The sequence below is a fragment of the Piliocolobus tephrosceles genome, chromosome 5 (genome assembly GCF_002776525.5).
Source record: "Piliocolobus tephrosceles isolate RC106 chromosome 5, ASM277652v3, whole genome shotgun sequence".
Lineage (NCBI taxonomy): Eukaryota > Metazoa > Chordata > Mammalia > Primates > Cercopithecidae > Piliocolobus > Piliocolobus tephrosceles.
Genome location: NC_045438.1, coordinates 139,770,089 through 139,786,651, shown reverse-complemented (window position 1 = coordinate 139,786,651; position 16,563 = coordinate 139,770,089). Strand labels below are relative to the sequence as shown.

The following is a 16,563-nucleotide window of genomic DNA, read 5'->3' as shown; positions in this document are numbered from 1 at the left end:
TTGGAATCAGCTGCGGTTCTTCTTCCAGCCTCTCTGTAGTGTGCTCACTTCTCGCTTGGACTAGAGAAGAGACAACTCTAGGGAAAGTGCCAGTGCCTTGCCTTACCTTACAACTGCCAGACACATCCAGCCAGGTACCTTCTCTGTGGGCTTCTCAGTGCCCCGTATCTCTGTGGTTTCCGGGGGAGCCCTATCTCCTCCGAGCAGTTCTGTCTGCATACTTCCGGTCTGTCTCATTCTCTAGCTCTTAGCTTGGAAGTTGTTTCTCCCTGGAAACCTTCCCTAATCGTCTCTTCCTCCTTCCAGCTTCATAGTTAAAGTTTGGGAGGGTATGGAGAGGATGTGGAAGGGAACAGCACAGAACGTCCTTGCCCCATGGAACTCAGAGTTTAGCGGGATTCTCATGGGGGTTCACAGGATTAGATATGTTATTGCCCTAGTAGGGGCAAACTCTACTAAAGAGGAGATAGTTTTCTATGTGTAGATTTTGAATGATGTTCCAGATTTAAGAGAATAAAAAGAAAATCATATGAATTGTATGTTAGAAAGAAGGACAATCACAGAATTGTTCCCCCACTGGGATTACAGGTGCAGGCCACACTGGCTAATTTTTGTGTTTTTAGTAGAGAGGGGGCTTTTGCCACGTTGGCCAGGCTGCTCTCAAACTCCTTACCTCAAGTGATCCTCCCTCCTGGGACTCCTAAAGTGCTGGGATTACAGGCGTGAGCCACCACGCCTGGCCACCTTTACTGATTTTTGAATGCTAGTCCACCTTCTCCATGCTACAATAATCTTAACTTGTTCAAGACATGTCATCTTTTAAAAAATGTATATTCCTGGATTCTGTTTGTTACTATCTCAAGATTTTTCTCACTACATTCATGAATGATAATAGCCTGTAATTTTCTTTTTTAAAAAATTTCCAGCCACGCGCCGTGGCTCACGCCTGTAATCCCAGCACTTTGGGAGGCCAAGGCGGGTAGATCGCCTGAGGTCAGGAGTTTGAGACCAGCCTGGACAACATGGCGAAACCCTGTCTCTACTAAAAATACAAAAAATAATTAGCCGAGTGTGGTGGCGGGTGCCTGTAATCCCAGCTACTCAAGAGGCTGAGGCAGGAGAATCGCTTGAACCTGGGAGGCAAAGGTTGCAGTGAGCCAAGATTGCACCACTTCACTCCAGCTGGGCGATAAGTGAAACTCCGATCTCAAAAAACAAAAACAAAAACAAAAAAAATTTCCTTGTGTTGTTTGTTTTTCCTCATCATTCCCTAATGGTTTGGTATTAAGGTTACACAGGCCTCATACAATGAGTTTAACATTTGGATTATTTTTCATCGTTTGTTTAGTAGAATTAACTGGTGAAACCATCTGAGCCTGGAGTTTTCTTTCTGGGAATATATATTATAGGTTCTACTTAAATAATTGGTATCAGACTATTCAGGTCTTGTATTTTTTTCCTGTACTAGTTTTAGAAGAGTTTTCTTAAGGAAATACACCAGATGAACCTGGAAAATCTTTTCACCAGAAAGCAAGGAGGCTATTGAAGACTACTTTAGTCATGTTAAACAAAAAAGGTTTGTGCTGATGCCTACAAAGTAGTCTTACCAAAACCAAATCTAAAACCCCTAGATCTAACTATTAATTTTTAGGACATACAGGGGCAGAGGAACATGTTAAATACTACCAAAGGTGTGCAATAATTAAAATCCAAACTGTGAAACTCAATAGCATCAACCACCTAGTTAATCATTAAATAAATTTCAAGAAAATTTGAAGGGGGAGAACTTATATGTTAAAAGACTTAAGATACGTACAAACTAATCACAATGTATTGACCTTATTTGAATACTTTTTTTTTTCTTCTGAGACAGGGTCTCATTCTGTCACCCAGGCTGGAGTGTGGTGGCATGATCACGGCTCACTGCAGCTTTGACCTCCCAATCTCCTCTCCCGAGCAGCTGGGACCACAGTCGTGCACCACCATGCCTGACTAATTTTTGAATATTTTGTAGAGACAGGGTCTTGCTATGTTGCCCAGGCTGGTCTTGAACTCCTGAGCCCAAGTGATTCTCTTGCCTTGGCCTCCCAAAGTACTGGGCTTACAGGTGTGAGCCATGGTGCCAGGCCTGTTTTTTTCTCAAATGTTAAGAAAAAAATGGCATTAGAGAAATATTTGAACACCGAATGAATCTTTGATGATGTTGCCAAGTAGATGATTTTGTTTAGGTATAATAACTGTACTAGTGTTAGTTTATTTATATTTTTGGTTTGTGTTTTAGAGATGCGGTCTTGCAATATTGCCCAGGCTAACCTCAAACTTCAGGGCTCAAGGAGTCTTCTCACTTCAGCCTCTTAAACAGCTGGGACTACAGCATAGGCCGTCGTGCCCCTGGCTCTATTATTAGTTTGTTTATTTATTTATTTATTTTGAGATGGAGTCTCACTCTGTTGCCCAGGCTGGAGTGCAGTGGTGTGATCTTGGCTCACTGCAACTTCTGCCTCCCGGGTTTGAGCAATTCTCCTGCCTCAGCCTCCCGAGTAGCTGGGATTACAGGCACCTGCCACCACGCCTGGTTAATTTTTTGTATTTTCAGTAGAGATGGGGTTTCACTATGTTGGCCAGGCTGGTCTCGAACTCCTGACCTCAGACAATCCGTCCGCCTCGGCCTCCCAAAAGTGCCGGGATTACAGGCGTGAGCCACCGCGCCTGGCCCATATTATTAGTTTTTTAAAACAGTCATTATCTCCTATAGACAATTAAATACTTATGGATGAAACACAATTTCTGTCATTTGCTTGAAAATAATCTTAAGCAGAGGGAATGGGTGGGGATACAGATGAAACAAGATTAACCCTGATGTAATAATTGTTGAAGCTGAATGATGTGTACGTGGAGTTCATTTTTCTATTGCCTTTGCTCTTGCATGGATTTGAAATGTTCTATAATAAAATTTGTTTTTTATTTATTTATTTTTTTGAGACGGAGTTTCGCTCTTATTGCCCAGGCTGGAGTGCAATGGCACGATCTCGGCTCACCGCAACCTCTGCCTCCTGGGTTCAAGCGATTCTCCTGCTTCAGCCTCCCGAGTAGGTGGGATTACAGGCAAGAGCCACCATGCCTGGCTAAAGGTCTTGAACTCCTGACCTCAGATGATCTGCCTGCCTCAGCCTCCCAAAGTGCTGGGATTACAGGTGTGAGCCACTGCGCCTGGCCAATAAGCTTTATTTTTTTTAATAGGACTATAAAACCTATGGGAAGCTCTGACAGCACAACTGTGACTTGCTTATGTTCACTACAGGTTATGTGGCTAGGCCACTTGCTGAGAAACTCCTGATGTATCTTCAGGTCTATTCTGGTTGGATTTCTCACTGAAAACTGTCTTTTGTCTGGGAGGTGAAAGCCAGACCCTCACCTTTCTGGGAGACAAGGAAAGCAGGCTGGAGGCATTGGCATTCAGAATGCTCCTTTTCCCAAAAGGAATTCCTGTCCTCGAGTGTGTCTAACCCACATATCCTTTGTTTAACCTTCTTCAGAAAATAAACCTCAAATCTTCTTTGGGCTTGAGGACCTAGGACTCTGCTTGCTTCCTAAATAGCCTTTGACAGACTCTCCTCATTTTAGTCCATTCATCCTCATTTCCAGGGGTATATGGTGCCACCATTTCTTGAGTTGTTTAAGATTCTATGATGTAAAATAGATTTGTCTTTTTTTTTTTTTTTTAGAAGGAGTCTCACTGTTGTCCAGAGACTGGAGTGCAGTGGTGTGATCTCGGCTAACTGCCACCTCCCCCTCTCCCTCCCCAGTAGCTGGGACTACAGGCACGCGCCATCAAGCCCAGCTAATTTTTGTATTTTTAATAGAGAGACAGGGTTTCACCGTGTTGGCCAGGCTGGTCTCAAATTGCTGATCTCAAGTGATCCTCCCATCTCAGCCACCCAAAGTGCTGGGATTACACATGTAAACCACTATGCCTGGTCAGATTTGTCCTTTACTTGCCCCCTTCGGGCTAAAATTTGGCTTTCTTAGATTCAATGTCATGACTACTTATCCATTTTTCAGTTTCCAAAATTTGTTGTTGTTTCTTCTGTCATTCTTCCTGGTTATGAATGGTTTTACTGTAGCATTAGTGTAGTTCTCAGGGGGGAGCAATACCAGATACACATAGTCAAGCTACAATCCTTACCAAGAAGTATCTTATCATCTTTCTTAAACTTAAATCAAATGGGCATTCTCTATTTCTTTTGTGAAGGTAAAGTAGAAATAATCTCATAATATCAATGTTCCTGGTAAAAATTCTGTGTTTGCATGTAGAATGTAACTAGATTTTAAAAAGTGAGTTTACCTGGTGATTTTTGTATGTAAATTATAAGTTAGACTAACTCTTGTTTGGTAACTCTTCAGAATTAGAACTACAGATAACTTAGGGTTTCAAGCAACATGTTTTATCATTCAACTATGAACCTGACCTTTGAATTTCTTTAGCATTATTCTTACCAAACTTATTACCTTAGGGCAGAATCTGTTCCAGTTGAGTATCTCCTAAATGTACGGATGTCCTGTAGCTTCTACTTGTGGACTGTAATTCTATTCTGGGATAGTTGCAGAACAAGATTCATAAAGTAGTCCTTGTTCATAAAGTCCACTGTTCATAAAGTAGTCCTTCAAAATTTTCAAGACATATCTTTTTCACTAGGTAAAAGTCTAAAATTTACTAAAAAAAATACGCTCTCAAATGTTCATTTTATGTGTTTAGTAAACATCAAAAGACTTCTGGAGGTCAGGCTAGTAATTTCTTTCTTTTTTTTTTTGAGATGGAGTCTCGCTCTGTTGCCCAGGCTGGAGTGCAGTGACACGATCTTGGCTCATTGCAACCTCCGCCTCCTGGGTTCCAGCGATTCTCCTGCCTCAGCCTCCCGAGTAGCTGGCACTACAGGTGTGCACCACCACACCTGGCTAATTTGTGTATTTTTAGTAGAGACAGGGTTTCACCATATTGGCCAGGCTGGTCTTGAACTCCTGACCTCGTGATCCTCCCTCCTCAGCCTCCCAAGGTGCTGAGATTACAGGCGTGAACCACTGCACCCGGCCCTTATCTGTGATTTCTAAACCTGTTCTCTTCCTGCCTCCCTTCTCACTTTGAATCTCAGCAATCCTGATACAATATGGAGAAGTACCATTCTAGCTTTATGTTAAAAAAAATTGCTAAAAATGATTGGTGTTTATAAATTAAAAACTGTTTTGTGCTGAACTGAGGTATAACTTCATGTCTGAAGGATGTGGTGCACGCATATGGGAATTGCCTAGGAAAGCATGAGCACAGAATTTACTAGTTATGTGATCCTGGGCAAGTTTGTTCATCTTTCTGTGCCTCAAATTCCTGATCTCATAGGGATGTTGTATGGATTTAAAAAGTATAAATGTGTAAATCCCTTAGAACACTGCCTAGGACACAGCAAGCACTAAGTGTTTATTATTATTAGGAAGTGATTGATAAACTCGTGGAAGTAAATGTGCTCACTGAAAAAATACTGAATAAGAAGGTAAAGGACAATACTTTTGGGGAATCTCACAAGTAAGGGTCAGGAAATCAGGAATAACTAATATAGGAGACAGAAGGACCAGCCTACGAGGTAGGAAAAACAGAAAGTAACACCGGAATTGTTATACTCAGGCACTGGTCAAAATACTGACTGCTGAGGTCTGAGAAACAGTTACTGGAGAGAGGGATTTCCTACTCCCATCAAGTTCATGGGTTCTCCATACTTGATGTTTTCTTTTCTTATGTCCAGTAAGATTTGAGCTCACTCTAAAAGCTTTCCCACACTCCTCACATTCATAAGGTTTCTCTCCAGTATGAACTCGCTTATGTCCAATCAGAGCTGAGCCCTGACGGAAGGACGTGCCACACTCACTGCAGGTGTATGGCTTCTCACCAGTGTGGATTCTTTTGTGTTGCCTCAGGACTGAACTATGATGGAAGGCCATTCCGCATACCTCACATTTGTGACGCTTCTCTCCAGTGTGAATTCTTTGGTGATTGGTCAAGTTTGACTTCCCACTGAAAGCTTTCCCACACTCTAAACATCTGTAAGGTTTCTCTCCAGTGTGGATTCTCTGATGGACGGTAAGGCAGTGCCGATCTTGGAAGGTTTTCCCACAATCTCCGCATTGATAGGGCTTCTCGCCGGTGTGCTCTCGTTCATGAGCCCGGCGTTTACAGTTATGATGAAAGGCTTTCCCACACTCCTCACACCTGTAACGTTTCTCTTCAGTGTGGATCCTTCTGTGTTTGGTGAGTTCTCCCTTGATGCTGAAGTCTTTTCCACACTGGGGGCACCCATAGTGTTTCTCCCTAATATGGATTCGTTTGTGCTTGCTTAGGTCTGAGCTCCGGCTGAAGGCCCTTCCACACTTGCTGCACTCATAAGGTCGTTCCCCAGTGTGGATTCTTATGTGTTTGGTGAGGTCTGAACTCCCGCTGAAGGCCTTCCCGCACTCCTCACATTCATATGGCTTCTCTCCAGTGTGGCTTCTGCCATGGATGGTAAGGGAATGCTTAAACTGGAAGGCCTTCCCACAGCAGTTACATTCGTAAGGCTTCTCTCCAGTGTGGATGAGCTGATGCATACACAGACGGTTCCTGGTCTTGAAGGCCTTTCCACAGTCCCTGCACTCGTGAGGCTTCTCCCCACTGTGGGTTTTTTTATGTCGGCAAAGAGCTGATCTACTGTTGAAAGCCTTCCCACACTGGGTGCAGTTAAAAGGTTTCTCCCCTGTGTGGATTATCTGGTGCACAGAAAGCTGATTTCTGGTCTTGAATGCTTTCCCACACTCATCACACACATGGGGTTTCTCAGCAGAATGAATCTGCTCATGGAGAATTAGATCTGAGTGCCAGCTGAAGTTTTTGCCACACCTGGCACATTCATGGAGTTTCTGTACTGTAAGAACTCTATTACATCGACTGTATTTTGAGTTCGGATTCAGGTTATATCTAAGCACCTTCTGGTTCTTTCTTTTTTTGCAGGTTACTTCCTCAGAGCCTTCTTCCACTTCTCTCAGTTTCTCCCTTATAGGTGTTTTCCATTGATTCGCTAATTTGACTTCCTGAACACAAACTTCTCTAACCTCAGGATCCCAGGCATCAACTTTTAGGAGACTGTTAGATTTCATCCAGTAGGCTTCTTCATTTTCAAAAATCTGTTGTTGTGAACTTGCCTTTTCATTCTCAGGCCACATCTTATCAGATGACACTTTAACAAGAAAATACAAATGTCAGAGGAAAGGAAATAAGTGAGATGGGAGGGGTGAAGCAATGTTAAGCTGTTTGAAGAGTAAATAACTTTTTCGTGCTGGAAAAATTACTAATGTTGTGGCCAAAAGTCAGAACTGGCTGAAATGATGAAAAGTATTGAGATATTTTGTTTTTTATTTTTATTTTTTTTGAGATTGAGTCTCTCTGCCGGCCAGGCTGGAGTACAATGGTGCAATCTCAGCTCACTGCAACCTCTGCCTCCCAGATTCAAGTGATTCTGCTGCCTCAGCCTCCCGAGTAGCTGGGATTACAGGCGCCTGCCACCATGCCTGGCTGATTTCTGTATTTTTAGTAGAGACAGGGTTTCACTACATTGGCCAGGCTGGTCTCAAACTCCTGACCTTGTGATCCACCTGCCTCGGCCTCCCAATGTGCTGGGATTACAGGTGTGTGCCACCGCGCCTGGCCTTGAAATATTTTAAACTCAGCACACTTTATAAAAAATCCTTAGAAACCTACTCCTCCTCCATAGTCTCTTACTTTAGTGAGTGTAAACTCTGTATACCTAGTCATCTAAGCCACAAAATGAAATAATCTTCAATTCTATCTCCCTCATATTTACCCAGCTAACATTTTACAAATCCTACCTGTGAAGAGCGTTACAGAGGAGGTGTTGAAATGCTGATGCAGTCCCTTTTCAAGAAACTGTGTGCTTTGCTCCCAAGGGTGGGCCCTGGAGAGTCATATTTCCGTTATGTGACTCAGCACATCTGGTTGGGACAGATTAGATCTGTACAATACCTGACCCAAACCAGGCCAGATTCTCTATCCTGGACTTTAGAATTGTGATCTGAAGGCAGGTAAGGCCAGCTCTAAGAGTAGCTCAGTCTTTAGCGCTTAAATTTGAGAACTAGTGCTGGTGGGATGGTATTTGGTACAGACCAGGGAATGTTCTGCCATCTGGTCCGAGAAGCAGAGAGGTCAATTTGCCTAGAAAGAAGAATGAAGCTGACTCACAAAGATGCAGGGAATACAGTTGGAAAGAGGGCCCTGATGGTTTTGAGTCTCTTCTAGGTCCTGACACATACCTGCCCTTAGGTCCCATGACACATCCCGAATAATAAATAAATTCGTGTTTTTCTGCTTAAGCTAGCTTGGGTTAATTTCTATTGCTGGCAACTAAAGACTCCAAATACATCTTGTTAATATTACCTCTGAACTCTATCTCTTCCTGTTTATTTCCACTGCCAGGGCATTCTCACTCACTAATTGCTATATCCCTCAAACATCCTTTAGCCTGAATCCCTTCTAATCCATCCTCTACACTGCTTCCAGATTATTCTTTCCGAAAATCAAGTCTAATCATGTCACTTTTTAGCTTAAAATACTTCAATGGCACTCCACAGTTAACCATACAGGAAGAACGTAAAGCATACGTCAAGAGTCCTGGCTCTAGAGTGAGACTGCCTAGGTTCAAATCCTAGTATGACACTTAATAACTCTTAATACCTGTGTGAACTTGGGAGGATGCCTTCACATCTCCTTTGCCTCAGTTGCTTTATCTATAAAATGAGCGCTAGGCTACCTATGATAATTCAATGAGTTAATGTTTGTAAAGCACACGCCACACTGAAGTACTTTAATCAATATTAGCTGTTATTATAAGTTCAAGTTTTGCAGTTTAAATTCCTGGAGAAAACTCCCAAAAAACAGATATCATATCATGATCTTGCCCCTTTCTACTACTTATGAACCTCCCCAAAGCTATTCTAAGTCCCTTGCTCTACTCATACTGAACAATTCACAGTTCATATTCTTTTATTCCTCAGTGCTTTCTCACATTATTCTTTCTGCGTAGAATGCCTCTCACCTGTCTCAATTTATGAGCACTGGAGTAACTGATACGCAGAAGGGTGACAAATATTCTGCGCTTTTTTTTTTTTTTGAGGCGGAGTCTCACTCTGTGCCCGCGGGTTGGAGTGCAGTGGTGTGATCTCGGCTCTGTCTCCTGGGTTCAAATGTTTCTCCTGCCTCAGACCCCCCAAGTAGCTGGGATTACACCCAGCACGCACCACCACATCCAGCTAATTTTTGTATTTTCAGTAGAGATGGGGTTTCACCATATTGGCCAAGCTGGTCTCAAACTCCTGACCTCAGGTGATCTGCCCATCTCGGCCTCCCAAAGTGCTGGGATTACAGGCGTAAGCCACCGTGCCCAGCCTCTGAGTTTGTTTTGAAGGCCAAATTGCAAAAATTTATTAGATAGGTTGCAAAGAACCAATTAGATAATGACAGAATAACTGCCCAAATAGTTTGTCATTGTTTCAATTTTCTTTTCCTTAAGTTTCCTAAATGGGTTTCCTTTCTGGGCCCTTTGGGCTGGACGATCCACCGAGAATGTTCCATAACCATCATGTCACATGGAAAATCAAAGGGAACTGAAAGTTTCTCTATTACTCACCTGGGTAGGAGCAGCTTAGGGACTCCCTGTCCTGTGGATCCTGCACACAGGGCTCTACTCCTCGCTCCAGATGAGAGATTAAAGGAGGTTTAGGAAATGGAAATCCTGGTTGCAGAGAAGAAATAAGTGTGTAGAGTAACACATAACTTAATGCTTAGCCCTGATCCTTCTGTTTGCATATGGAAACAGGAAATACATGTTAATTTAGAGAAAAGGGGTTTTCAGGGGTCTAGTAACACGTAAAAGAACATGTTTGGGGACTTTCTCGGAAAAGTCACACTCAGAAGGAAAGAGAAGGTTCTGGGAAACAGTCATTTGGGCATGCTTTCCTGTCTTTTATTTTATTTTGTTTTTGTTTAGAAGAATGGGAATCTGTACAGGAAGACTATCAGTTTCAGGCACCTAGAAGGCAGTTCATGACTAGGAGTGGAATACAGAACACCTCATAAAAAAATGAGAGGCTTGAGAAGGCAAGAACCCAGGGAAAACAAGCGAAGTGTCTCCTTTTCACTCAGGCAGACTCTCATTCCAAATCAAAAAACAGCAGCTAAGTTAGCCAAAAATTATCTTGCTATGTAACAGAGGCAACTCAAAACTCTTAATTTTTGGGCAAGATCCTGATGATAAAGAATAGGGACTCTGACTTTCAATATGAGACCTCATATACATCAATAAATAAAGCAATTAAATAATAAAAAAAGAAGGTAGAAAGCATTAAGTGCAGGAAAGGGCCTTACCAAGTGATACCATGTTCCCATAATTTTCCAACATCACATGCTTATAGAGATGCCTTTGAGCGTAGGTCAGACTCTGCCACTCCCTGTTAGTGAAGTTCACAGCTACATCCTCGAATGTCACTGACTCCTGAAATAATATGCTCCTGTTATCCTGGAGAAAACACCATAGTTTCCTCAGGAAACAGAGGCAGAAGAAAGGAATTTGCAAGGAGGAGGTTTATAGATGTGAAAGGCTCTTCTCTTTTGTTGGATATTTATAAATGAGATGAAAGGGAGCATGGGGTTTTGATAGCAAAAAATAATGAAAGAGAAAACAACCCACAAGTGGTTTATCATGCAACAAAATGTTCCTTATGAGAGGGAGAACCTTGATTTAGGAGTTGCACAGCCAGAGAACGCAGTGAAAATAAGGCCATATTTTGGAGGTAGTGATGTATTTTCAAGGAGGAGGAAAAGGGCCTCAGCTCACTTGGGCTTGGCTCATCAGTGTGATATCTGCTTGCAGCAGGTTTCCTTGGCTTCCATCTTTAGTGAAGGCAGGATACTGAGCAGGTAATAGAGCTGAGGGAAGATAAGTAAGCCAAGAGTCAATTTAGCACAGTATTACTCCTGCATTCATCTTCTCTTCCTCAAATGTAGAAGCTTCTGCAGCTCTAACCTAGGGTTTTAGGCTACTGCCTTACAGTTTCCTTCCTCTTCATTATTTTTCTAGTATCAGCTTCCAGTGTTGGGCATCAGGCCCTGGCACAGCAGCCAAGACAGCTCTTGGAAGTGCACTCTCCTCCTCTCTCACCTACTATGTTTTCCTGTGCTCTCTGCCCTGGAATAAACTTCCCCCTCGCCAAACATCTGGTAAAAAGGCCCAAATCACTTACTCCCTGGTTTTGAATAACCCTTCTTCCTGTATTTGAATACTGAAGTCATTTCTTCCAAAATACTTGGGGTAGAAGGAGAGTGAAAGAGTGTGTGTGTGTGTGTGTGTGTGTGTGTGTGTATGTGTTGAACAAAAGCATCCAGAGATGCTTACTTCTTCTGGTAACTTAATGGCTGGTCTACCTCCAGTAGTTTGTTACAAATTTTTTTCCTTACTCTTTAATTAGAGAAGGATCATTCTTCCCGATTTTGCACCTCTTTCCTACTAATTCCCTAGTACCAAGCTATCCTCCCTACATCAATACAGTATAGCACACACAGCATTTTAAAATGCAAAATAAACTTTATTAAGAATGTCCAAGTGTCCAGGTATAATCCATATGATTGGGTGAGAAGTAGTTTTTATTTTTATTTTTCTTTTGAGACTTCGTCTCACTCTGTCGCCCAGGCTGGAGTGCAGTGGCACCATCTTGCCTCCCTGCAAGCTCCACCTCCTGGCTTCACGCCATTCTCCTGCCTCAGCCTCCCAAGTAGCTGGGACTACAGGCATCCACCACCGCTCCTGGCTAATTTTTTGTATTTTTAGTAGAGATGGGGTTTCACCGTGTTAGCCAGGATGGTCTCAATCTGCTTCCTTCATGATCTGCCCGCCTTGGCCTTCCAGAGTGCTGGGATTACAGGCGTGAGCCGCCATGCCCGGCTGAGAAGTAGATTCATATTACTAATTAATAGGGCCTGACTTTATTCCTTGCAGGACAGCTCAATCTTTCTGTAGCTTCAATGTTTAAGGTGTCTTATTTTTCTTGATAGTTTATCAACACATCCCTAAGTCCAAATCTGAATAATTGCTTTCTGCTATTAAGACACCAGCAGGGTCAAAGTAATCCATTGGTAAGATTTTAGGATCACCCTTTGTCTTTAGACTTTCGAGACTATCATTTCATTTCTATCAAAACCCGATTTTAAAACCAAGCTGATTTCTTTTCACTGAAATTGCCCAAGAAGACTCTTCTTTAGTTTCAGCTACTTACAACTTTTGACCAAGACCAAGGCTGCATCTCAGTCGTAGTGGTTCCATACAGTTTTTTCTCTGTCTCACTCTAAAAGCTCCGAGTTCCTTTATAACTGTCTCAAAAAGTCTAAACTCACCTGGATGGCACACAACTCACAGAAGACACATGTTTGTGCCTTGTTAATGTTACATAACAGTTCTTTTCCTTATAACATTAATACACTTAAAGCTCTCAATTGGATGTTTTCAACCATTATTTTATTATGAATATTTTCAAGTACATAGAAAAATTGAAAAAATTATATAGTAAATATCCATATACCAATCACTTACATTCCAGAATTTACATTCTGCGGTATTTACTTTATCACATATTTATCCATTTATCTATTCCTCTATCTGTTCATTAATGTATTTTATTTTTTGAATAATTTCAAAGTATGTTGAAAGCATCAGTACACTTTACCCCTAAACGCTTTAACATATATATCATTAACTGGAAGTTCAATATTTGTTTACGTTCTTTTTTGAGGTAAAATTTGCATATAATGAAATGCACATGTCTTAAATGTACCCTTAGGGAAACTCTGACAAAAGCATACCCCTATGTAACTCATTCTCCTCCATATATGTCCCTACTGGTTTTTACCATATCTTCTTCACAACTGGGAAAGGCTGTCACTCATAGTGATTCATAAGCTTTATTTTTTAGCTTTAGCTTTAGAAATTGAAAGGTTAGTTATTCCTCTTGAAAGTGAATTTAGGAAACAGGCTACATGAAAAAACAACATAAAACTTTTTGTTAGAGCACTATACAGATATTTTGTGGGATGAGATTAATACATTTGTATTGTATTACATGATAGGTGGCTATAGAATTTCTGATCCTGAAAATCTGCCACAGCAGATTTCAAGATCTTTTGAGAAAAAAAGGACTGGGAGACTCGTGCATCCGAGTTTAGCAATAGCTATTATTTTCTATTTCTAAATTTATAAAAAAGTTATGTTCCATATTATTAATTCTCATTTGTGATCCCTTGTACAGCAGAATTTCAGGATTCCTCCTCTGGATGTTTCAACAATATATCTAGAAACACATTTTATTTTTATTTTTTGCAGGTAACATATACTAAAAGCTTACTTTTGAATGTGCTACTCCTCTGTCCAAAAGTCTGTGCCTTTCTGGGTCTGATTTTATGACTCCTGAATTGCTATATACCATCTCCTAGGTTGCACCTCCAACAGCATTTTTTTTTTTTTTTTTTTTTTTTTTTTGGGCATTCTCCCCCTTTTTCCCAGGCTGGGGTGTAGTGGCATGATCTCAGCTCACCGCAACCTCCGCCTCCTGGGTTCAAGCGATTCTTCTGCCTCAGCCTCCTGAGTAACTGGGGTTACAGATGCATGCCACCACACCTGGCTAATTTTTGTATTTTTAGTAGAGATGGGGTTTCATCATATTGGCCAGGCTGGTCATGAACTCCTGACCTCAAGTGATCCACCCACCCAGGCCTCCCAAAGTGCTAGGATTACAGGCATGAGTCACCACGCCTGGCCCACCATCAGCTTTTATACAAATCTTAACCACTTTTCCTCCTCACATAAGCCACCAAGAGCACAAGGCTTCAATGGGAAAACTTTTGCTTCCTCTTTTGTCACTGCTTTATTTTATATTTCGGAGGTATCTACACATCATTTAAAAGTATCAGGGCTCCAAAAAGGTCTGCAGAAATAAAATTGTATATATTCAAATTTTACATGGTGGCAAAATTATGCTTGGGTAGGAATTACTGAATTATACCGCAAGTTTTACAAGTGTAAAATATTACGTGCGAATATTTACCATATATCTCAAGTTATACAAATAGTAAATGTCTGACTACACTGAGTCTCTCTGATAAATTGCTTTATAGAATCTTTTATAAATTGATTTTTTAAAAATTTAAGATACAGACAAAAACTGAATATTTAGTTCCTCTAAGATATTGATCCAAGCCTAGTATAGAAACGAAATAAGACTTTCTATAAATGCTCATTAATGAACAGATTTTTGGGCCCCAGTGTGGCATTTTCCACCCACTCTGTGTCCTTACTCCCTTCTCAGCTGCCATGACTCCTGCCACAATCTCCTGTGTACCTCACCTCTTTCCTGAGGGAGCTGGGTATCCTGGGGGGTCCAAAGCAGCTGGCTTGGTGGTCCTGAACTCTCATCTGACAGCACAACCTATCGCAAGGCATAGAATGAATTCAGGGAAGTTATGAAGGTGAGAAAAACACAAAGGAAGATGCAAGCAACCATACAGGTCTATCCATGGAAACTGTCTCCCAGAAATACCAAAAGAGGGAAGAAAATAATGGACTCAGTTCCTAGTATCTTATGAAAATTAGAAATGGCATCTATAACTACAAAGCTTTAATGATCACCAGGTCAAGCAGGAAAAACAGTATCTAGGAGGAGACACCTCCAACAGTATCTAGAGTCAGAAACACCACCACTCACATTGCTTTCCTTCTTTCTTGGACTCATTTCTTCTTCTTCGTCCTTGTGAGGTATCACAGACCCTCCTCTTCTTACCTCCTGCATCTTTTTACCCAGGTTTCTTTAACAGTCTTCCACTGCTGTCCTGGTTTCTTCCTACTGGTCAGATCCAGTTCTCAAACAAGCTGTGAAGTGGCTCCAGTTGATGCCAGCCTCCTTTGGAGAACACGTATTTTGGTGGTGCCAGCCAAAGGGCCCTTCTGACCCACAGGGCAGCTGCTGTTTGGCTTAATGTGTCAAACACTACCATGGATTTGGGTTTCATTAGCAACACTAAACCAGCTGTGATCTCACTTCTTGTTTCCTTGCATATTTGGTGACGGGAAAAGAGGAATGTGACCACAGACAAAAACAGGGAGTCACTGAGAACCTGAGGCAGGAAGACAAACTGAAAATGTGAACACATCTAGAATACAATCTCTATTGCTAACACCTTTTTCTGAGCCACCGTCACCTGCTATCTCCCCTCCTTTCCATTACTGTGGTAGCCTTCTAACTGGTCTCCTTTCTTCAATCCTTGCCTTCCTCCTGTCTTTCTTAATAGAGCAGTCTGAGTGGTCCGTTTACAACTTGAGTTGGATCATTTCATCTTTCTGCTGAAAACTCTCCAGTGGCTCAACCTTACTTAGAATAAAAGCTGAAGTTCTTACAGAGGTATATAAGGCCCTATTGAATGTGCCCACTACTTCTAACTTCCTCTCCTGCTCACTCAAAATAAAAGCTGAAGTCTTAAGAGTGGCACACAAGTCTACAGGATGTGTGATTCTCAACACCTTCTACTCTTCTCCCACTCCCTCAATCTTCTTCAGCCACACCGACCTTCCTTCTCTTCCATCTTAGGGCCTTTCCATTGGCTGCTCCCTTCACCTCAAGCGATCTCCACGGCTAATAATCTTGCCTCTTTCAAGTGTTTTCTCATATGTCATCTTCCCAAGGAGGTCTACTCTAAATACCTTATTTAAGATTGCAACTTATCCCCTCCTTCCAATCCTGACGTGCCTTACCTTGCTTTACATGAATTCTTCTTTTCTCTATAGCGCTTTATCACTTTCCAATATGGTGCATAAGTTACTTATTAATATATACACTGTTTATGGTCGTTCTACCCTCGCTAAAATGTAGGCTTTTAGGCTCCGTGAGGGCAGGAATTTTTGTCGTCTTGTTCACTGTTGTATTCTCAATGCCTAAAACAGCGCTTGCAATAGTATGTGCTGGATTAAAAATTAGCTGACTGAATGAATATACGAATGGGTGCTGTAGAGAAGAATAAAAAGAATGGGTCAGGGGGTGACAAGAGCAAAACTCCGTCTTAGAAAAACAAAAACAAACAAACAGAAAACCAGAATGGGTCAGGGGCCCCTGGGAACAAGAGGGGAGGAGGTGGGGCAGACAGGCGGGAAAAGCTCATTTTGGGGAATGGCTTCGAGGGAGGAAACCGCAGTAGACCCCCCTCCTCAAATCTGGCCCCAAAGCCCCGCCCCTGCCTGCAACCCCAGGGGCCGGGGTATTTAGGTGAGGGGGGCGGCGGCGCCAGACTCCTCTCATCTGCAAATCCCGACCCACGCCGGCCGAAAGCACAGACCTTCCCGCAGATACTCTCCCCAAGAAATGAGAAACAGAACTATACAGAAGCTCCACTTCCTAGTCCGCCAATTATCATTTCCGGTGATTTTCTAGGAAAGGCAT

At 42.1% G+C, this 16,563-nt stretch overlaps 1 protein-coding gene across 1 annotated transcript; it reads right to left on the bottom strand.

The window, feature by feature from the left end:
* Positions 1-5,457: 5,457 nt before the first annotated feature.
* Positions 5,458-15,931, bottom strand: ZNF311 (zinc finger protein 311). Its single transcript, XM_023191637.2, has 7 exons — positions 15,882-15,931; positions 14,839-15,247; positions 14,481-14,562; positions 10,926-11,017; positions 10,457-10,583; positions 9,720-9,824; positions 5,458-7,256 (listed from the first exon to the last, which is right to left on the bottom strand). The coding sequence occupies exons 2-7, from the start codon at positions 14,920-14,922 to the stop codon at positions 5,671-5,673; spliced, it is 2,076 nt and encodes a 691-aa protein (XP_023047405.2). The 5' UTR covers positions 14,923-15,247; positions 15,882-15,931; the 3' UTR covers positions 5,458-5,670.
* Between the last annotated feature and the right edge of the window lie 632 nt (positions 15,932-16,563).

Excerpts from the sequence above, each read along its gene's own strand:
- ZNF311 (XM_023191637.2), bottom strand. The coding sequence starts at position 14,922 with ATGCAGGAGGTAAGAAGAGGAGGGTCTGTGATACCTCACAAGGACGAA. Across the intron at positions 9,825-10,456 it reads TGGGAACATGGTATCACTTG|GATTTCCATTTCCTAAACCT; the intron begins GTAAGGCCCTTT and ends CTCTGCAACCAG. Across the intron at positions 7,257-9,719 it reads CCTAAGCTGCTCCTACCCAG|TGTCATCTGATAAGATGTGG; the intron begins GTGAGTAATAGA and ends TTCTTGTTAAAG.